Consider the following 23,876-nt stretch of genomic DNA (forward strand, 5'->3'; position numbering starts at 1 on the left):
AAACATACACATTGGACAGTTATTTACTGCATTTTTTTTGGTAATCTGTCTATAATAACAATAGCACTTAGCCTTATATACCACTTCATAGTGCTTTACAGCCCTCTCTAAGTGGGTTACAGAATCAGCCTATTGCCCCCAATAATCTGGGTCTTCATTTTACCAACCTCGGAAGGATGAAGGCTGAGTCAACCTTGAGCCTACTGAGAATCAAACTGCTGGCAGCTGGCAGTCAGCAGAATTAGCCTGCAGTACTGCATTTTAACCACTGCGCCACCACAGCTCTTTTTACAAAATGGCTTATTACAACAGTTTGTATTTGGAGTAACTCTAGAGTATTCCGTGTCTCTTGAGCTCAGCACTCATGGCAAGATATTTACCAAAGATGATCTGCTCCATGTGGGCCGCCGTCTGATAGGGGGAGGAGAATTTGATTGTCTGTGGGGAAAAGATGGAAATGATTCTTAATCATTGTAATTCTGTAAAATACAGAACATGTATTCTTATGCAAGTGGAATAAAAAGACTGTTACATAATGGCAGTTATTATCTGTTTTGAAATGGATATGAAAATATATGTACTAAAGCACTAGAGAGTATTATTTATAAAGGCATTAACATTTAATATCATACATGCCCTTAAAAAAAAACATTTATTTAAACCTGAAAATGCAGACAATAAATTCAATAGAACCAAACCAAACTATCAGTTAATTTGATATTGTTTAGGCCATATTTTCTCCAATTATAGCTCTCCAGACCTGTTTAACCACAACTTCTGTCATTTCCATTAGTGAGGTGATGAGCATTATAGGTCCAAGATATGAAGGGCACCAAGTTGGAGAAAGCCAGTTTTGGAAAGGGAATTTAAAAAAAGATAACAGTAAGAGCATAACAAATCACCCAACAAGATAAAGGCACTCACAGGCTGAGAGAAACAAGCAGGTAAATGGAATTTCATGTTAAAATAGTAAGAAGCAGGTGGGAGGTGGGAGAAAGAACAAAGAGGCACAAAATAAAAAAACAAATTCACAAGGTACAGTAGAAATAAAGTGCTTACGTGCAGAAAGGAAAGGTGGAATTCCTCATCTTACATTTTCTGATCTGGTAAATGATGTGATGTGCAATTAGAAAATACCCACTCATACCTGCCTCCATACAAATTGCAAACAGCAGATGCAAAAGATAAAGATATGGAAAACTTCAAGCTAGAAATAATAGATCTTGGGAACTAATGCTGTTAACCCAACCAACATATTCTTTTACTAAATTCTGAAAACACTCTGACCACTTTCCAGACAAGACTCCAAAGGCAGTTGACAACAAAAGTAGAATTTGAAAAAAAGTAAAAAAAAATAATAAAAAAAAAAATCAAACAACACTACATCAATAAAACAAGAATATCAACATCTCACATGAAACACAATTCTTCCAGCTTCACAAATAATCTCTAGATCAGAGCTGTCAAATTTGTGGCCTGGATGCGTCATGCGCTGGCCACGCCTATGCCCGGTTTAGCAAAGGGGCAAAAAGTTGTGATACGTCACGTGACAACATGGATTTGACACCCCTGCTCTAGATCATCATGTTCCCACCCAAAGGAAGAAAATCCTGAATGCTAAAAAATTCACGTGTAAGAATAAAAACCCTAGCTTTCATACTCGGATGGCCAGGACACCTAGAATAAAATGAATGGGAGAGGAGAGGGGCTGAAAATGGGGTCGATCTATCAGCAGTTTCTCTTTTGCTCTTCCCTCAGTCATCTCATGCAAAATTTACACCCACCCCCCATTTGTGGTAACTCAAATCTGGATCAAGACACCACACATTTTATATTACATTTTTTTTTATTAAAGATGCACCGAAAGAAACCTTCAAGAACTTTCAACCACTACAAAGAGTGCCAAGGTTTTAGCCAAGAAAACGCAAAAAACTTGCTTTTGGAGTATAGATACCTGTGCTTCTACCTTCATTTGAATTCTGTGGATGAACTATAACCTGGTCCCGCTCGTCTATCTCTGTCCATCAGTTACTGGCATACAGTAACTGGCATTACTTTCATTGAGGCATTAGGGTTTTTTTTCTTTCATGGTGGCAACTTTTATGGAAATTAGGTCACCGTGTAGTTCTACGTGATTGAAACTCATTAAGTCATCCTTCCTTATCTTCCAAAGCTTAAAGATACAGGAAAGTAAACACAAAACCAATGCAAACGTTACTTCTTTCCCCCTATCACATTTCTAGAAAATATTTGCCACTGTAGGAGGCCTGCTATTTCTTATCATGCTGGCTTCCTATATCATCATTGGTTTTATTTTCTCTTTCTGAAACTGGCTATAGGTGGTTGTGCTTTGTAATAAAAGGACAGTTGTTATACACTGCTATCTGTCTGATTACTGCAATGAAAATAAAAACAAAGGGTGCAAAGCTAAAAATAAAGTATCCAATTGTGTACAATGTTTTGATGTGATTTAGGTTTTAACCATAAGCGTTATACTTCCTACTTTCTCTGACTTCTCAGACTAGAATCAGGAAGAACCAGGTTCTAATTCATCCTCAACCATAGAAGCTCACAATGGGACTTTGGGCCAGTCTCACTCCCTCAAAGCAAAACTATTTTACAGGTTTATAGTTGTGAGAACAGATAGGATAAAGGAGCATTTACTATATATCCTGTGTAGAAGACAAGATATAAATCTAATAAATATTTCAATTAGCATGCCAATATTGTCATGTAAGAAACACCCAGTTATGAAAGCTCCACAGATGATAAATACTGGTAGGACAGATATGGCAGTTCAATTTGTAAGCCAGGTTGTAAAGTCAACCATGATTTCCTCTTAGTCATATTTTAACTAATTAAACCCTAGAACACTGTTTGTCAATCTTAGGCATTTTAAGATGTATGGGCTTCAACTTCCAGAATTCCCCAGTTAGCATTGCCCTAAAGTTTCTGAGTCAACCTTGAGTTGGTGAGACTCGAACTGTGAAGTGCTGGCAGTCAGCACAATTAGCCTGCAATACTGCATTCTAACCACTGTGCCACCCATGGCTCAGATGCACAAGCTGCTGGGGCATTGCAAGCAAAAAAGCACTGAGTAACTCCTTTAAGGCACTTTTACACAGGTTGACTTAGAAAGCAAATCTAGCATGGGAACTAAAGTCCAAGTATCTGAAAGGCACCTATTTGTTTATCTTTGATTATTTCCTCCATTCAATCTCTTAGATAAACAGTGATAGATCAGTGATTTCACAATAGCTAAACACTCGAGTTTGGGCACAGATGTGCATCTCAAGAATCCCTCTTTCAAACATCTTACATGACATTAATCCACTTCCACGTCTGTGGCAACAAACAAACAAAATAAAAATCACTGCAATCTAGTGGTTATCCAGATTTACAAAGCCCTGATCAGAGCAAATGAAACATCTAATACAACAGAGTATTTAAATGGCCCCATGTTCAGATGTCACATTATTATACTGACACCTCTGATACAGGCTACTTGTATTCCTGAGACCAGAGTGACATAACTACCGGCAAGAAAATGCAGCTTACGTACCCATAGACAAAATGGGAGTTCAACACAGACCACAATCTGTATAAAGTGGCAGTAAGTTTTTCTTCTCCACTCCAATGCAAAGGAATATTTGCCATGGCAAGTTAATATGAAGGAAGATAGAGGACAGAAAGCTTAAAACCAAGGAGAGATGAATATGCAGTATAGATGGGGTAGCTATAAATCAGAAAGAAACCTACAGAAAACCTGAACATAATAGTCTTTGGCATGAGCTGCTGGTTGCTTATTCCATAAATGACAGCAACACTAAAAAACACTTCCTCCAAGTGGAACCAGGAGGACAAAGCAAGTTTCTGGAAACCAATTTTCTCATTCTGGTTTGTTAACCAAAGTCAAGTTAGAAATTGAAAAGTCCTACGGGGCTTGCCAATAATTTATAAAGCCTTGTACAAATGTCTAAACCTAAACGGTAGATTTTAGACTACAGTGGGAAACACCTGATTTTCATGCAGTTCCTTCTCATCTGTTTCATTTCAAGCATTCTTTGACTGTCTTTCAATGAGAGATTTCCAAGACATCTACAAAAAAGAATGTTTCCTCTTTTTTTGTATCTCTGGCATACCCATGAAGAAAACACATTACGACTAGAGTTATAATCTTTGATTCTGCTATATGGGCAATGAGCAGATGGAGAATAAATAATACAATGGCCTCAAACAGACAAACAAACGAACCCATGACAAATACATAAATAACCTAATCCAAAAACACGACCACTTGACATTTATTGCAGCCAGCCAGAATTTCTCAAAGATATGTACTTACTCTGTGCAGATTTTGTTTTGTTTGTAAAACTTGTGCTTCGCAGCAAAGAGCCGTGAAATGTACTTGGCATTTTCAAGGTCATCCTTTTAAAGCAGAAAAGGTGGGAGGGAGAGAACAGGGAAAAAGAAGGGAAGAATAACACTGAATTTCACTGGGACAAACATAACAAAGAGTTATATAACACTGACCATGTTCCTCTGAAATATTCAGTAGGGAGAATGCTTTGCAGAAAAATATATAAAAAAATCCCAAGTTTAGCATCATTCAAGTTATCGTAGATCAGGGATACTAGTGCAATCGTGCCATACCATCTGGCTCCAAAACTGGGCTAAAGAATAAATAAGGCTGCTGCATTATTAAACTTTAGCAGGTCTTTGCCAATTCTGTGGCTCAGAAGTGAATGCAATTGGCTCAAAGTTTCCCAAAGGCAGAGCAGTATGAAAATGGAGAGAACAAGTTTCTCTAAACTAGGAAATTTATACATTGGGGAGATCAGGTTCAATCAGCATGTAGCCACTGGCCTGTTGAATCTGGCCACTTCTGACCAGCTGATGGTCACTGCTCAATGGGAGACTGCTAACAGATAGCTGGCACTGCCCTCTTCAGCCCTCATTCCATTCATTTACTGTCAGCCAACTGCCCAGCACAAAGCCCCCACCTCAATCAGTAAATACATAACTAATTTTGGGTTACAGTTTTAGTGCAAAATTCAACTTAAAGGGCCTTTTGAAATAAAAGGGATGTGGATACCTTTTATTCTAATTTAATACTTCAAAAAGTCATGAACTTCCAGCTGTTAAAGCCAAACGTAAAGGGAGAAAATGCCTATTTAACTGAGTGCCCCCCCTTTTTTCAAACTTTATTTAAAAGAGCCTTGCTGATGCAATGGTTAGAATGCAGAATTGAGGGCTATCTCTACCTACAGCCTGGAGTTTGATCTTGATGGGCTTGCGGTCGATTCAGCCTTCCATCCTTCTGAAGTCAGTAAAATGAGAACCCAGATTGTTGGGGTAATATGCTGACTTTGCAAACAGCTCAGAGAGTGCTGTAAAGCACTATGGGGTGGTATATAACTCTAAGTGCTATTGCTATTATTTGGTAGGTTAGTGCAATACCAATTTGTATTATAGCTTCTCTCCAAAGATAAATTGGAGATAGCGAGACTTTTTCAATTTTGCTACATCTGGTTAACATCCCTGGAAGAAGGCTACTGCTCTCTATCATATAGAATACCTAGGTGATGTAAATATTCATGAGAATGAAGTGGAAATTCCCACTTGACTGGAACATCTCTCTCTGAAAAGGAACGGACAAGATGCTTTGCTTCTGTGGAACCATCAGTCTACTCAAGAAATAAGTTCTAAGAGTTGCCACATTTTCTTGTTGCTTTATTGCAATCTATCACTGGGCTCAGGATACGTCACTTTTATCATTATTATGATTCTGAGACTGATCTTTTATCATTTGCCTACCGTATGAAACAGTACAGTTTCTTCTTTGTTAACCAATTCTACAACAATTGAAGACTTGTTGTGTGTTATGTTTCCAATATCATTCCACCTATAGAAAAAATAACGTGGTTTTAAACAGGGTAATTTCACTGTAAAAATATTTAATTTGGCTATCCATTACATAAGTATTTAATTTGTCAATCCATTACACACACATACACACACACACACACACACACACACACACACACACACACACACACACAGAATTTTGATCCTCCTCTCTCTCTTTTTTGAAATATTTAAATGTTTGCTTTCCTTTGGCAAAGAGATTATTTCATCTTACTGAATATGCAAGAGCTATTACCGGTATTTTTTGGAGTATAAGATGCACCAAGATTTTGAAGAGGCAAATAAAAAAAAAAGTTTTTGCACTCTTCAGGCCTCCCAAAAATGCCCCCTTTTTCATGAAAAGGGGCCCGTTTTGTGTCAAAAAAAGGACATGGATAGCCTTTAGGAGGCTTATAGAGTGTTTCTGGAGGCAAAAATGAGCAAAAACGGCCTGTTTTTTGCTCATTTCTGCCCTCCTCAGTCCCCAGGAGCACTCTGGAAGCCTTCTAAAGGCTGTACACGGCCATTTTTTCAAAGGGGGCAGGGTTTCAGGAGGCAAAAAATGCTGTATTCAGTGTATAAGACACACTCCGATTTTCTCTCTTTTTTGAGGGAAAAAGTGTGCCTTATACTACGAAAAATACGGTACTTTTCAGAATTACCACCCAGCATTCCCTAAACTCATGGGGGACATGAGTGCTATAACTATTTAAATAAAGAAAGTTGACATAAGCTACATGTTCAGAATATTTGTTTAATTACAAGAAGAAATATTCATAAATCATTTAATTGCTCTAGATATAATTATGAATCCAGGTAATTTTATTGCATGTACAGTGAAATCACAAATCTTGATCCTTTCACAAGCAAAGATAAACAAATGGAAATCTAAGTGTGTTTTTATGGTTGTTAGGCTTCTTGAAGGAAAAAAAACCTGAAGGACAAAGGAAACATAAATAAGATCTGGTATATTCATTTTTAAAGATTATGTTTTTTCTCTGTGTATAAACTATGACTAATAACAAGCTAATTATCCAAAGAACACAAATACAATATAAGCAACTGTATTATTATAAGCAAAGCACTTTGGATTCTCATTGATTTCAGTGGCTAAAATCTAAATCATGATATATACAAAACCTGTTCAATTGGTTATCAAGTCAAGTATGCTGCTTCCCCTATGCATCATGACAGCATTAAGCACAGTATAAGGGAAATTACATTTCCCTACATTGTTACCCCCTACCGAAACCAACCCAAAGTTTCAAATGCATTTTGATCTAGTTTTGGTCAGATCAAATGCAAAATCCCTTCAATCTTACTTTTACCTGTAGTTCACTGTGGATCTTCCCATTGGGTTCTTTAGAAAAATCCCCATGCAGAAAATTCCAAGATGAAAGTCATTTCCTTGATTGTCCTGCACAGAAAGTTAAAATGTACATCAAAATAACTTTAGCTCAAATTCTAATCTCTGAAAATGTAGAGATTCCAATCGTTTGATTAAAACCGCTACACAGTTCCAGATTTTACTAGCATGTCACTTGCATCAGATATTTGTTGGCTTGAATTTTCATATAATGTTGATAAAACAGATCAGTGGGAGAAATACTGGCCTTACATGTCATGTTGAAAATAAGTCTGGAAATGGCTTGCTTTTTTTTCTTTTAAAAGCATCTGAGAAACATTGCTGGAGCTATAGTGCATCAGAATTGGATTATAAGTAGTCCTCGACTTACAACAATTTGTTTAGTGACCGTTCAAAGTTACAAAGGCACAAAGAAACACGAAAAAGTGGCTTAAGATTGACCCTCACATTTATGACTGTTGCACATCCCCATGATCACGTGATCAAAATTTGGATGTTTGGAAACTAGCATGCATCTACAAAGGTTGCAGGAACCCCGGGTCATGTAATTGCCACTTGCAACTTTCCCAGTCAGTTTCCAATAAGCAAAGCCAATGGAGGAAGCTGAATTCACTTAACAACCATGGGATTTATTTAACAACTATAGTAATTCGCTTATGAAATTGCCTCGCTTAACAACAAAAATTCTGGTCTCAACTGTGCTCGTAAGTCAAAAACTACCTCTATTGATGAAGCTCAAATCATTTTTTTCCCTCATGGCCCCAATTTATGTAAGTAGCCCATACACCTTATTGTTTTGGCATCTCTCTCTTTGGTCTTGTGTAGCTCTGCAGTGGCGCATGCTTTGGTACTACCATAAATGTCAGTCGCCAATCATAATTACCCCAAAAATGATAAAACATACATCACAACTTCCCAATTCAAGCCCCAATCTTTTGCCCTTATGGCACAATTTTGTGTAAAAAGGATGGAACTCTTGTTGTGCTAAGAGTTTTGTCACTTGTCCCCTTCTCTTTCCTGAGCTCTTGCCAAATATCACTCATGCGAAGCAGAATGCAAATTTTGTTACAGAATTTGCTTGCTAGAGAACAGAATTTAAAATCTCCTATACATCTTGCATTTGGTCAGTCAGCTAAAAGTTGAATGTGGAATGGGAGAGGAGGTGCTAATTTCTACCCTTTGCTGCAAAAAGTCATTAACTTTGATGCAGACTGTCACAAGATCCAAACCACAGGAGCTACCCAAAATGTTTATTTACTTCTATCCCTCCAAGCTATTTTGAGAATTGTCCTGATTCTTTCTATCAGCTGCAGCAGAAACAGGATTGATCTTGAGCTAAGATGTGCCTTAGGGTAGAAATGGAATTGCCCATAGCACATAAAGCAATGGCATGGTTCCATAGCCAACACAAGGAGGGGAAAATGTGTTTCCTAAAGCTACAAAAAGCAATAATTTGAATTATTCTGTATGCATGCAATAATTATTATTGCTACAGGGTAAAAATGTGTGAATTATCAAAGGGGGAAAATCATATTAAGATTATTACAGGAAAAAAGTACAAAGGGAAAATACTGATTGATTTTTTAAAAAAAACATGCAAGAATGTTAATTTTATTTTACACACACACACAGACACACACACACATATACACACACAGACACACACACACAGAGAGAGCGAGAGCTCCACTTGCATGAGTGACAGGCACTCTTCTCTTGCGTTCACAGCTGCATCACTGAAGTATGATTTCAATCTGAATTTCCCTAGACAAAGTCTGGTACCTTAATCACAACAACATGTTAATTCTCAAAGGTAATAGCAGAGATTGCAGCAGGATTGGTCCCAAGCCCTAAACAGAAACAGGAACTTTTCATCCCTTCGTCCTCCTCCACTAATAATCATCTATTCAGTTGTTTTTACTTCACCAATATAGTATAAGTCCTCATTCCTTACCTTCACAGGAAAACTGTCCTGCCCAAATCCATCTAGTCGTTCCACTTCCCTGATGTAAAGCAATTCTGCTTCTGCTGCAGAAAGGTTGCTGCAAATAAAATTAACAGAAATATCATACAGGGTTATTGAAAAGGCCAAAGATTTTAACATCCTCTTTGCTTTGAATTTATTTTCTTAATCAATTTACATGGCTGCTCATCTTACAAGGGTGACTGTGGACAGCTAACTTTTTTTTTTTAAAAAAGCCCTCTCATAATATAAAAAGAATAAAAAAATTGGTAACAGCTATTGGGGACAACATACAAGTAATCATTATCAAATTGTATTGGATAATTACAATATTCATGTATCTTCTGTCCATCAGCTTATCCAAATATTGTAAACACATGCTAAATCTGAGCAAAATCAAAGGAAATATTATAAGGGTGCAGATGCATGTAACCCAGTTTCAAGATGTCATTGAGTTAACTTCTATATAAGCTAAACGAGTATTTCAGTGTACTATGTGCCATTCATTCAGCAAATAGCTTTAGGCAGTCTACCACTTTACCCTATCACCTTATTAACAAAACATGTACTTCCCTTATAATCAGTAATTTGCATGAAAATTGACTAAAATCAGAAATGTTCAGCCAAGACAGGTCCCTATCACAGCAAAATTAATGATTTGCCCCAGAGTGGCCAAATACCTTTGAGAAATCTTGCAAGAAGAGCATCAGAAAAACTCTATGCCCTCATTGTTTCTTCCCTTAATCTTTTACAAGACTCATTTAACTAACATGACTGACATGGGAACAGACATTCTTTTCTTGAGACATGAAGTTCCAATCCACATAAAGTTACTACGTACGTTAGAAAAATAGTTAATTGTAAGACATAGCCTATTGATTAAATAGTAATTTATATTGACAGCAATGAAATATTAATAATTTGGGAATCAAACCTATGATTTCTGTGTTCCTGGACTACCTTCTGAATCAATTCTTCCAAAATGGCTTCATTTTGAACCAAATCCTGCAAAATAAAATGATAACAAAGAACTCTGTTTATTATGGGTAAAGGAATTCAAAGAATCAATGCCTTTAATTTGCTTTTATTTATGTATTTAGACAATTTGCATGCCCCCTTAATCACACAGCAATTCTAAATGGCGTTAAAAGATCAAGAAAATAACAGTTACAAACAAAAAGGAACAGACTCACTAAAAGAGTACAGGCTGCACAAAGGGGAGGTTAACAACACACACTATTCCTCACAAAACTATCATAAGGGAGTCTCAAAGATACTTTTTTCAAGAGGCAACTGGACGTTCTGGTTTTTCTTTGAAGACATAATGCTTTTCATCCAATAAGTTTCTTCAGCTGAAGAAGAGCTGAAGAAGCTTCTTGGATGAGAACTGAAACGTTTCCAAAGAAAAACCAGAAAGTCCAGTTGCCTCTTGAAAAAAGCATCTTTGGGACAACCATGACCTGGATGAAGAATCTCCGTAGATTTCATAAGGGAGCAGAGCCCTCTTATGCTACCCAAGTCTTTACAGAAGCCCAAATGTCAGGGCCATATTGATCTCAACACCCTGTTCCACAGCACTGCTACAGAGAGAAAGCATGTCACCTAAAACCCACAAGGCAAAGTGCTTCACATCTGGTTCCTGGCATGCCAAATCTTGCAGATCTTACCAGTTCCAGAGAAACAAGACAATGACAGTCCTGTAAGTAACCAAAACCCAAGCCATAAAGGGCTTTATGAATTAAATAAATATCCAAAATTCCACCCAGAAACCCACCAGTAATCAGCAGAGTTCATAGGAAAATGGTATTATGTGGATGAAATGAGAAAAGTCAGTAACTGCTCATGAGACTGCCTTTTGATTGAACCAGCTGTAGTTTCCAAGTAGTCTTCTCCCCATCCAGATTCATCGCCTCCATGCAAAATCTCCACAGCATCATTTATTCAGCTTAGAGTTGAGATGGAAAATTGTGTATCCTATGCATATTGGTGTTAACTTTGTTCCAGTAGATCAGGAGTGTCAAACTCAAGGCCCATTGGCCATATCCAGCCCACAGGGTGCTTAGATCTGGCCTGTGGGCTCACCCTGAGAACAACAAAGGACCAGCCCATGGTGCCTCTGCCAGCGAAAATGCAGCCCAGGAGGGCCGCATGCAGCCTCCCCAGGCTCTGTTTTCACTGGCAAAGGGCTGCAGGAGGCTGTAAGGATTGAAAACGGAGCCCCTGCAGGCCGTGTGCGGCCTCCCCAAGCTCCATTTTCACTGACAGGAGGCTGATGGAGGCTGTCACAGCTGAAAACAGAGCCTCGATGAATAACATGGAGCTGGTCACGCCTCCCCAGCATCAAACATAACCCTCAATGAAATTGAGCGGCCCTCAATGAAATCGAGTTTGACACCTATGCAGTAGATAATCTTGCCCAGCAGCCTTTTGTGTATGTTCAATAGGACTGCTTATTCAAATATAACATCTTATGCCAAGTTTATGAAAATAAAGTTTACGGGCTTCATTTCTGTGTTGGAACAAAGAAGTTCAAGTTTTAAGGAAACTTTACTGCAATCAATTATTGGTTTGTGTAACTGTCTTTCATTTGCTCCCAAGAAACAAAATGATTCAGTTACATACTCTAACACAGTTACAATAAATCAAACTTTCTAATACATCAGGATCCATTTGGGAATGGTAGAAGAGTGAAGAAAATATTCAAATATTCAAAAAGTTAGAAGAGGAAAAACTTAAACAATACAAACAGGTCTACAAACTAACTGAGCAAACATGAACTGCATCACTTCAATGCAAGGGGCAAAGAGCTCTTCCTTGAACAAAATGCTGAAGATAAACTCATCTTTCCTGATAAACATTTTATGAAGGCATCAGAAAATCTTACTCCACAAATAACTAAGACAGACACTTTAAATTTAGCCATACATTTGAAAGCCATCTGATTTTAAATAACTATGTACTTATTTGTACCCCAAAACAATCTTTAAAGCAGTGTTTTTTCAAAGTGGGCAACTTTAAGATGTATGACTTCAACTCCCGTAATTCATTAACCAGTATGCTGGCTGGGGAGTTCTGGGAGTTGAAGTCATGCATTTTAAATTGCATGACTGTGAAAATCAGACAAAGGCAGAAGGAAATCAATGTACTTTAAAACCAATCCTCTTAAGCCATGCTTGTTGCAAGGCAAACCAGCAACTGCTATCCCAAGGCATTAACCATTTTATTGGGAAAACAGGAAATTGCTTTAGATCATCTCATATGGTTGGCCCAAATAGCTCAATAGAGATTTCAGATTTATTAGATTTATATGCCGCCCTTCTCCCAAGGACTCAGGGCGGCGTACAACAATTGAAAGAAACACATAATATAAAAGTTAAAAAAAATTAAATGGACTATCCCAAACCCAATTAAAATTGACAATGACATTTTTTTGCTGGAAAAGCCAACTTTTTAGGGCGCGTCGGAAGGTCTGTACCAGTCTTCTCTAACCTGGCATGCTCTAGTATGACAGAAATCTTGGCAGATTCTAACTATCCAAAATATACTAGATTGCAGAATACTAATTTGCAGATCTCCAGAACTTTGAAGAGGGTCTTTCTCAGCTGTACTTAATAGAGGTGAAGGACTAGAACCTGGCAATTGTTCTCACTAGGTTGTAAACAATGCTCCTGCACATGATAATTTATTTCTAAAACTAAATATATCCTACAGTAAAAAAGCACAAAAAAATATAATAGCTTATTAATAGTGAACTGACTAGAACTTCCAACATTGGGGGGGGGGGGGGAGAAGGAGAGAATGTGGAAGATCTTTTTTTAATTGCTGGTCATATATGACCAAAAGTACTGCAATATATGTTATTTGGAAGATGTCATACCTGTATTATTTACTAACCATAGGGCAGTGGTGGCGAACCTTTTCAGCACTGAGTGCCCAAACTGGAAAGTGCGCTAAGGTGTGTGCATGTGTGTGCACTGTAGCACTGGAAAAGGGCATTGGTTCTTACCTGAGACGCCTCTTCTCATAGGGTGGAAGCAGCATCCAGGCTGGGTTAACCTTCATCCACTCATCGCAAGGACTGAGTTTGGTAGTTGTTAAGCCACTCCCCTGTTGCTAGGCAAACCCAGCTTTTAACGAAGAAACTCCAGACCCAGTACGTCATCCGTCTCAGTCGTGATGTACATGTAGTCTGGCCATAGATATGAATATTTCTGCTGAGGTGTCTAATGCAGAGGTCAGTCACATAAGTCAATCACATGAACGCCAACATCAAGGCAGGGCAAAACGGGCCATTTTTGAACCAGTTCCGTGCAGGGAGGGGCTGGATGCTGCCTCCACCCTATGAGAAGAGGTGTCTCAGGTAAGAACCAACGCCCTTTCTCCATAGTGGTAGAGACAGCATCCAGGCTGGGACGTACCAAAGCTGTCCCTGTTCCAGGGAAGGTCTAAGACTGGTTCAGTGAATTCTCAGCCCTAACTACAGATTGTAGCACCCTGCGGCCAAAGGCTGCATCTGCAGATGCAAAGGAGTCCTGTTTGTAGTTCTTGATAAAGGCCGACGGAGTGACCTAGGTTGCTGCCCTGCATATCTCCTGCAAGAAGGCCTGAGCAGCCCAGGCCACCGAGGTGGCGGCACTCCTTGTAGAATGTGTGGTAATCCTACCTGGCACCTGTGAGGATTGGGACTGGTACACCAAAGAAATACAGGCCCTCAGCTACCTGCCTATGGTAGAAGAAGTAACTCTATTGCCCAAGGAAGCCGGCTGGAAAGAAACAAAGAGAGTCTCAGATTTTCAAAATTCAGGCGTACGTTTCAAATAAATCTTGAGAGCCCTCCTTACGTCCAAGGTATGCCACTTGTGTTCCAACAGGTGAACAGGACGGGGACAGAAATTGGGCAAAATGAGCTCCTGAGCTTGACGGAAACAGGAACACACCATGGGGACGAAGGAAGGGTCCAGTTGTAAGACCACACGATCTTGATGAAAAACGCATAAGTCCTTCCTGGCTGATAGTGCCTGCAATTTTGAAATCCTCCAAGCAGAGGTAATGGCCACCAGGAAGGAGACCTTTAAGGTCATGAATCTGAGAGGAACATCCCTCAGAGATTCAAATAGAGCCCTAGACAAAGCTTCGAGGACTTTGAGTAAATCCCAGGAGGGATATCTGTGAACCGCAGGAGGCTTGAAATTGGAAGCCCCTTTAAGGAAACGGCACACTGTAGGCAGTTGGGACAACAAAGGGGAACTCCCACATGTCAAAACAGATGAGACAGCTGCCACCTCTCGCCGGATGGTGGTGGGGGCTAACCCTTTATCCAAGCCATCCTGTAGAAACTCCAGAACGTGAGGGATTGTGGCCTTAGTAGGTGCTAATGTCTTACCAGAACACCAGGAGCAGAAAGATCTTCAGGTGGCATCGTAGATTCTGTTGGTGGATGGTCACCTAGCGGCCTGACTCGTCTTTATGATCCTGGAGAAGAAATTGTCCCCCCTTAGGACGCTCCACTCAAGCGCCAGGCAGTCAACTGGAGCCATTGAGGATCCGGGTGTTCCAGTGACCCCTGTCCCGAGGGATCCTCTAGGGTCTGTCCACCGAGAGTATCCACAGGTCAGCGAACCAAGTCCTGCGTGGCCAGTGGAGGGCAATCAACACGACCTCGGCCTTCTCCCCAATGATCTTCTGGATGGCCCGTGGTAGAAGAGGCAATGGGGGAAAGGTGTATAGAAGGCTGGGTGGCCAGCTGCATTGCACGGCGTCCACCCCCTCCGACCATTGTGCTGGGAACCGAGAGTAGAACCGTAGGAGCTGGGTGTTGTTGGGGGTGGTGAATAGATCGATCACCGGCATGCTGAATCTGTTCAATGTCCTGGAAGATCGAGGAATGCAGGTGCCATTCAGCATTGTCCAGAACCTCCCGGCTGAGCCAGTCTGCCTGCATGTTTGCCACCCCCGAGATGTGCTCTGCGGTGAGAGAGAGCAAGTCCCTCTTGACCCAAAGTCCCAGTTTCATGGCTTCGTCCATGAGGGAGCACGACCTGGTTCCCTCCTGTCAGTTTATGTGCGCCTTGGCAGACACATTGTCCGTTAACACAAGCACATGTTTGCCCGTCACCGATGGAAGGAAGTGACGGAGGGCCAGGTAGACCACCTGCAACTCCAGTCAGTTGATATTGTGGATGCGGTCCACCTGGTCCCACTGAGCTTCTGCGACCTGGGCCTGAAGGTGGGGCCCCCAGCCGAAAAGGCTGGCATTTGTACTGACAGTCAAAGAGTCCTGGTCCTTGAAAAGTCAGCCCTTGGTGATGGCCTGAGACGTCCACCACATGAGAGAGCGAGAGACCTCCACTGGGATGCGCACCTGGGCCAAGGAACAGCTTAAGAGTCTCCTCTGAAAAGGCAAGAGGAACCATTGGAGGTCTTTTGAATGCAAACACGCCCATGGAACAATTCCAATGGCTGACAACATGGTCCCCAGTAACTTAATGAGAGAAGCCAAGGAACACCTGCATGCCCTGGACACCTGAGCTGCCAAGGTCCTGAGGGAGTCCTGTTGATCAAGGGGCAAGAAAACCCTGCATTCTACTGTGTCAATCAATGCCCCCAAATGTACCAACCTGGTGGATGGAAGTGGCTCTTGGGTACGTTGATCGAGAACCCATGTTCCTGAAGGTCCTGTATGGTGGGTTCACTGTCCGCCCAAATCCTGTCAAATTTATTCACAACCACATTTACTTAGCAATCCAACGTTTTTAAGACTGGAAAGAGACAATGATGCAGCCGTCTTCATTGAGGGACTGAGTCGAAAGCTGGGTCTGCCTAGCAAGAGAGGCGTGGCTTAACAACTTTACCAGACTGGGTCTTCACGATGAGTGGATGAAGGTTAACCCACCCTGGATGCTGCCTCCACCACTATGGAGAACCTGAAGACCAGCTGGCTGGCGCACACATGCCTGTTTTTTGGACCATTTTTTTGGATTTTGTTTTGCTGAAAATGACCAGAAAAACGCCCTGCTTTTTGGCTGTATTTGGAGGTGTTTTCAGGGTGTTTTCCAGCCCTCCAGCTCCCGCAAAGACCAGCTATGCATATGTGTACCGGAAACCAGAAGTGCAGCTGGAAATGGCATGTGTGCCCACAGAGGGGGCTCTGCGTGCCACCTCTGGCACGCGTGCCATAGGTTCGTCATCATACCTACAGGGTGTCATACCTATAATAACCATTACCAAGAATCATACCTTTAGCTTTAAATATGGTTTTCGTGTGCCATATGTAAAAACGATGGGTACAATGAATGATACAAATAAAACATACACATCTATTTTTTTCTTTCTCTCTCTTTCCTTTCCTTTTATTTCTAATTACTGTTGATGGAATGCTCCACAGGTGTGTATTTATACTTAAATCAAAATGTCTAACTTCTTGTTCGCGGGGGCCTCCCCATAATATTTGTTCCTGACATTGAAAAATGTAAAACAGTGAGAATGAAAAATGGCACTGTACATGCCTGTACATAGCTACACACCTGTGAGCTGTTCTGTGTATATAACTTTGTTCCTTTCACTGCTGAAGAAATGTTGTTTCACACATTCTGAAGCAGTTATTGATAAAATAAAACAGAAGTGCAAAATACAATGCAAGTTGTATTCAATCCCACTGAACAGGCTTGCTATTAATTAACTATAATCGCCCTTATATTTAATTTACTATAGTGGGCATTTGTTGTTAAAGAACAAGGGCAGCTAAAACTACTGCTTAGAGCAGACTGGATTAGCTACTTGATTAATTAATTGTCAGCATGTAAAAAACAGCATCATTTTAACTTCAAGAGTTACCCAGGAGTTTGCTGACAATGAGAGACTTACTTTAATACTAGATATGATAGAGTGATTACATCCACTATCTGTTTCAGAGTGTAGACACACATTAAAGATTAATATTCAGGTCTTGGCACCCATCCAAGACCTGAATATCACTTTTTCTTTTCTAAGCAAATCACTTTTTCTTTTTAACAGAATCACAACCATTCTACAAAGTATGTTCCATATTCTCCTGACCTTCTCTGGAGGTAGACATAGAGGTTTCAATGAATTATATACCGGTAATTAGTATCTTAAAGAAAATGGTACATTCCTTACAACAAAAGAATGTTTACCCACCCCTATCCTTCATTTCTTACGATCCTTTGTATGGGGAGTTCTACATTTCAAAGAAGGGCTGTTTATTATCATTGGTGTAAATGATTGACTTGAAATTACTGAAAGCTGCTAAGAGGCAGGTAACTTTGTTGGCCTGGGGCATGAGAAATATTTTTGTACTGATTTATTTTTCTTTTACTGTAGAGAAAAATGGACTAAGTTTTGATAAAGTAACAATATATTGATATATAGTCCATATCCTTGTAAATGTACATTGTAATTTCCATGCAGTTTTTTTCATGCAGGTTATACATACTCATTTTCACTATGTCTTGATTGCTAAATACATATTATTGATTATAGCAAAGTATACAGTTATCCATTTTTTTTTTCTTTTGAAATTGTTTACATGGAAATAGGAATGATTTTGGTAAAGAGAAAGCAGTACTCAAAGTGAAGAGGATTGCCTTTCCAGCCATGTTCTTGGAAACACAGCTACAAACAACAACAGGAAAGGCCCTGTTGCCATGACTGCTTGTTTAAAAAACATGAACATCCATAGTCATACAGCGATATTGTCAAGTATTGCAAACTAAACATTCTTGATTTGACACAAATCGGGGAAGCTATTACACATGTTAAGAGTACAAGGTGGCATTCCATATGCCTATTACAAACGCTTTGTAAAATAGGTAGGCTCTGAGTCACCTTGTAAATTGAGTAATGGTAGATTATAATCTGAGTTGCCCCAATATTAATCCAACACCTTAACCACTATATCACATTAACTCTCAGTTTATAATCCACCTTTCTTTCAAGACCTCAAGTAAACATTCATAATTCCTCCTTCTACTTCCAGTGATTATAAACCTCACCCAACAAGTTGACATAGATATGGCTGGTTTTCAACAACTTCATCACTGGACTACACTGGCTGCCCAATCTTAATATTCCTTCATTTGCACCACATTTAAGTTTAATATCATTTCTAATCTTTGTTACACATCATAGCAATACTTATATTTTATTTTTAAAACTTTTAAAATGTTTTATATAGCATAGCTTTTTCAAAAGAGATTAAAGTAAGTATGTAAAGTAAATATAAATAATTTTTGGTGGATGCATTACTAAAACCGGATCATGAAAGCAGGAAGGATAAATGCTTATGAAACTATCCTTGAAATCAAAAGAGATGACTTGGGACTAGAATTCTTACCATTTCCACCTACTTTTCACCCATTTGACTTAACCATCTCAGAAAAAACTGTTTTAAGCGATCAGGTGGATGACGGTCACAGTCATGCCTTTGCTATGGGAGTGTCTACAATCCAGAATAGCTTTCTTTCAGAAATCTGATCTGCCCCCGTTTTTTATAATTTATTAAAAAGTGGAATTACTTGGACAGCCTTGAAGGGATTAGTTAAGCCATCCAATTGAATAACGGTGTGATTGATATATATATATATAAGATTTTTACAACCCCTGGTAAGCCCCAATTATGGGAGGAAGCTAACTGCTTCCATCATCTGTCAATCGGCTCGTCACAAGAGTCCATCACGACAGAAACCCAATATTTTTTACTGTTGCCTTTGTTATATTTAATATATATTTACACAAATAAAAAACACACACACATATATATATATACATATATTACACACACACACACACACACACACACACACACACATATATATATATATACACACACACACACACACACACATACATACATACATACATACACCCACACACCCACATCTTGTGGATACTTGATTGTATTTTTAATCCATACATTGCCAATTTACCAGTAAAGAATCGTCTCTTTTGACTGCAGTGGAATACAAATTCAATAAATAAATACATGAAGAGGGATGGTAGGAAGATGCTGAGTTAACTCACCACAGGAAACAAAACATACCGCCGGAGATCCCGAGAATCAAAATGAGGGTAATCTCCAAAGCCAACTGGATGGGGAAAAAGAAAGAGAAATGAGAAATAAATTGCTTCAGCTTTTACTGCATATGAAACTCTTTCCTAAAAGATTCTTCAATGGCTTAACCTAGGAAGAAGGAATATTCAATATTTAGGTTGAAATCCCTGACTATGAAGACACAAAATCGTTCGTCTCATCTAAAAAGTTCAGCCATGAGATCATGGGGCTAGTATTCATTGTTTTCTTGAAGGGGATTTATATCTTTCAAATAGATTGGCGGAGGGGAGGGGGGAAACGACGACAAAAAATCATACTTGAATTCCTTCCTTTTCCTAATTTATACATTAACAGTGCTGGATTATTCTTCAGAAGCAGTAGAGACCTGTTGAAATTCAGTTGTAATTCTGTGATGACAGAAATAATTTTCACTTTATACTTGAGGAAGGATACATGCTTGAACGTTTCCAATGATTCCAAAGAAGTTTTTGATGAAAAATGTACAAAAGTAAAGGTTTCACTATGTTAGTGGAAGTCTTCCCATTGATCAACCAATTTCACTCTATATTTCACTTGCATTCAACTTAGAATGACATTCCTATAAAGTATTTCCTTTGCTTTATGTAAGTTTATCATCATAAATATACATTTTTTTAAAATAACCGATAAATACAAACTTATTGAAAACACTAAGGTGGTATGTATACAAACAATACAAATGATAAGAGTACTAAAGAAAAACTTTTAGGAATTCTCTGTGTGTATTTAAGAACAACAGCTTAAAATAAAAATGTGAGCATATGGATTTATAAGTTCACATCATTCTGATAATAAAGACATATTTCATTTCACTCCATAATCAAGGTTTTGCAAATACTATTTGAGAAAACATACTTCATTTAATTAATACTTGGAACAATGATTTCATCTATGATAAAGCTGTATCTAATTTTAGAGATGCAAACATCCTTTCCTATTTTATACTAAACATTCATTTGTGACTTTGAGAAAATAACCCACCATGTTTAAAAGCAATGAATTAGTTTAAATTCTGGTTAGTGAGAACAAACCAGAAGCCACCTTTTCGCTAATGTATTCCCTTAGCCATAGTTTAAGCAATCTATAGCTTTCCAAGTTAGATTTCTGGGTAATTTTAATTAGTCTTCCTCTAGTGTGCCAAAAGTGTGAAGGGAAGTTTGCAAGCCTGAGCTTTATAAATGTGGTAGGAAATTTGTTACTATATTTCTCAGAGTATGACACTTGTTTTCTCTCCTAAAAGAGGCTGAAAATTTGGGTGTCTTATACTCCAAATGTAGCTCCGCCCACCCGCCAGCCCCTACTTTTCAGCCGTCGCACGTCCTCTTCCTGGCTGCAGAGATTGCCATCGACAATGGCTTGTGTTTTTGGCTCCATACGATGTGTTTTCAGCTTCCAAATGCTCAACACGTGGTGCCCAAAAGGGCTACCCAGAACAGCTGCTGCCTTCTCTTACGCCTTCCCCGCTTTCCTTGCTTTAGTCACTGGAGCTCCCTCCGAGGATCAGCTGTGCTTTTGAATCTGTTTTCAGCCCAAACACAAGCTAAGCGATCTTCCATGCTTTGCCAGCTTTTCTAATTGCTGCTCCCTCCGACAATCAGCTCTGCTTTAGAAGCACAGCCCAAATCATCCCCAACCTCAAAACCACCAAACGAACTAATGTGCTAAAGCTGACCAGGCTAAGGACTAGCCAGATGAATACCTGGTAGGCAAAATCCCCCCCCCCAATTTTCCTCCCCAAAAAACTAAGGTGCATCTTATACTCCAAAAAATACAGTATATTACGTTTATAAAATCCATTGCTTAAACACATTATATTTGCAGAAATCCATTGAATACATGCAAAATATATGAGAAATGGTGGAAGCAGAACATGCAAAATATATGAGAAATGATAGAAGCGGAAGATAGCATAGCTAAAGTGATACCTGACTAGACTTCTTTTTAACTCACCTTCTAATGCTGTAGTGCTGGAGAAAAAAGACCTGAACCATGAATTTAAGCCCCATCCTATTTATTTCTAACCCTGACCACTATTCTTTTTCTAATGCAGTTCACTAATAAATTTGGATGAGTATCTGGCTTATGGCATTAGTACAAAAATAATTATTTGCATGCTATGTTACGATATTACAAGTTCTCAAACTAAAATGCATCTTAATGATCTTCATTCTCAGTATCTTGCAAGAAGGCTAAGAATTTCCACTTCAGTAAAAAGAGAAAATGGATGATTCAAATGAATGACTCATTCATTTCAGGAATTATTGCCACTTAATGCCACTAATGTTTCCAAAATACACAGTATTAAGCTTTTAAGAATGCAGTTCAGTGTCAATATTCTCCCTAGGGGGTTGCCATCTCCAGTTTAACAGGAATGTATTGTTATACTTAAATAAATAGATAAGAGGGGAAAGAATGGGCAGATGTACTCACTGTACCTTGAGCTGCCAATGTAGCTTGAACGGCCAGTGCAGCCAACCTTATCCCTTGTTCAAAGGAAGATCGCAATCGTCCATCAATAACATCTTTTTTTACTTGAAGATAATACTGGTACCTGCGAACAAGGGACAGAACAGAATGAAACCGAGAGTACATGAACAATTTTTGTTCTCAATAGGTTTTAAGTATTGATAGGGCTGTTCTGTTCTGTATAAGAAAAGGAATATTGAAGGTGATACTTATGACTAAATCAAGTAGGCATTATATTTTGTATAAGTAGGCAAGGATGACTATTTCACCCTGACCAAAAAATATATTATTATTTTTAATGCCGTATCTGCATGGCAGTATTGAAAGGGTTTGAACAATACTATATCTTAACTTTGGAGAATATGTATTCTGATATCATCTTAGTCTTCTCTCTAATGAGGTCAATATCAGACAGTACCATCAGAAATTAAAAGCAAAACTCGGCATTTTGATACCAATTTAATTGAGAAGCATCTGTTAAACATTAAAAGATTTCCTTGGGTGAGCAATGTAATATCTATAAAGAGGTTAGGAAGATTGACTTGCTTATGTCTGTGGTTATAATTGAAACAAAAAGAATCTGCCTTTACAACACTGTTTATGAATTTTGCAATTTCTGTTAATATTGTAAGGTTATCCTGTGATCTTCCACAACTGAGATATTACTTTGCATGTGCAAAAAACAATGGAAAAGTCTATAAAAAGTAAATTCTCCATGCATAAAGTATGCTAATCAATTTCAATTTCTAACCAAAAGTATTACTTTTTGTAAATGCCCTTTTCCTATCATCTTCAAACTGAAGAATATGTTGAATTGGCTAGAAGAAACTTCCATTCAAATTAATGGGATTTATTTTCGAGTTAACATGAATAATTTATACCAATCATCAGTAAACCAATTGGAGCAATTAAAATGTTTCACTTTTTTAAAGAAAAGTATTGCCATTTAATCAGGTAACTTTTAAAATAACCCACTCTTTCAATTGGCTGAGGGATTTAGTTTTTTTTGCAAGCTTTTGGTTTAATCGATATAACCTAACACAGGTTCACAACTTAAGGTTCTCAAAACTTTAGGTGTGATCCCAGAGCCCCTAAAAGTTGTAATTTTTAATATGATAAAAGGGGAGAATTATTAGAAACACCTGAGGTAAACTTTAGTTTAGTTTTTGTATTAGTCACAGCCACTTTCTAGGGTGCTATTCCTTCCATATCATCTAAAGATTCAGTTTTTAAAAAAAAGCATACTCTCCAATTAATTTTTTTGATTCAATTTAGATAATGCCCAACTCCAATTAATTTTGGGCAGTTCACAAATAAAAACACAAAAACAATATAAACCAAGCTCAATATTGCTCTGGACAAAATAATAATAGTAATAAAAAAACTGATATTCCTCCCTAAGAATTTTACTCTGCCAAACATTTTCAATACTGTAATTTTACTACTGTACTGTACAGTACTGTACTATACAGTATATTGCATTAGAAAAAGATGCCATTCAGGTACCAGTCAAATTAGTCTGGGGGGATGGATGGGTGTATTCTGCCACAAGAAAAGCACAATCCTACAAACCCTTGCCTTGCAAATATACATGACTAAGATGCACATAATAGGATAAAACACAAAGATGTATTGCAATGATCACTGGAATGTTTGACCACTTTTTTGAGAGAGTAATTTCTTATTATAAGATGAGCTTAATTTGGTTATCTAGAAACTCTATTGAAAAACAGCTTTGCTCTCCTTGTTATAAAATCCAAAGTCATGCTATACAATCTGAAACAGAGGCAGGCAAACATCGGCCACTAGACAGCACTAAAGCTCCAACAAGCCTGGCTTCCCAGGTTGTAACAGTCACGACATTATCACGCTTCAAACCATCACCATTCACTGAAAAAGAAATCCTGGGAGCTTTCACAGAATGAGAATTTCCCAGATATTTTAAAGGCTTTTGAAGAGTATCCAAATGACAGTATGACAAATGATAAAAAGAAACCCCCTTGTGGGGTTTTTTTTTGGGGGGGGGGCGAGCGGGGGAGGGAGGGAGAGCGAGAGACTGGGTCTGG

General features: G+C 38.7%; 1 protein-coding gene across 2 annotated transcripts in view; it reads right to left on the reverse strand.

The window, feature by feature from the left end:
- Nucleotides 1–23,876, reverse strand: part of PTPN14 (protein tyrosine phosphatase non-receptor type 14) — a 136,227-nt gene that overhangs the window by 21,093 nt on the left and 91,258 nt on the right. For both annotated transcript variants that reach the window (XM_087717786.1, XM_087717785.1), the window contains exons 4-11: nucleotides 21,780–21,895; nucleotides 19,275–19,339; nucleotides 10,171–10,241; nucleotides 9,228–9,315; nucleotides 7,236–7,324; nucleotides 5,818–5,905; nucleotides 4,346–4,428; nucleotides 381–438 (exon numbers count right to left, since the gene is read on the reverse strand). In XM_087717786.1, the coding sequence (XP_087573912.1) occupies nucleotides 381–438; nucleotides 4,346–4,428; nucleotides 5,818–5,905; nucleotides 7,236–7,324; nucleotides 9,228–9,315; nucleotides 10,171–10,241; nucleotides 19,275–19,339; nucleotides 21,780–21,895 (658 nt within the window). The remainder of the gene's footprint in view (nucleotides 1–380; nucleotides 439–4,345; nucleotides 4,429–5,817; nucleotides 5,906–7,235; nucleotides 7,325–9,227; nucleotides 9,316–10,170; nucleotides 10,242–19,274; nucleotides 19,340–21,779; nucleotides 21,896–23,876) is intronic.

Source organism: Thamnophis sirtalis, unplaced genomic scaffold (genome assembly GCF_051295495.1).
Source record: "Thamnophis sirtalis isolate CommonGarterSnake01/CBP01778 unplaced genomic scaffold, rThaSir2_p1.2 scaffold_6, whole genome shotgun sequence".
Lineage (NCBI taxonomy): Eukaryota > Metazoa > Chordata > Lepidosauria > Squamata > Natricidae > Thamnophis > Thamnophis sirtalis.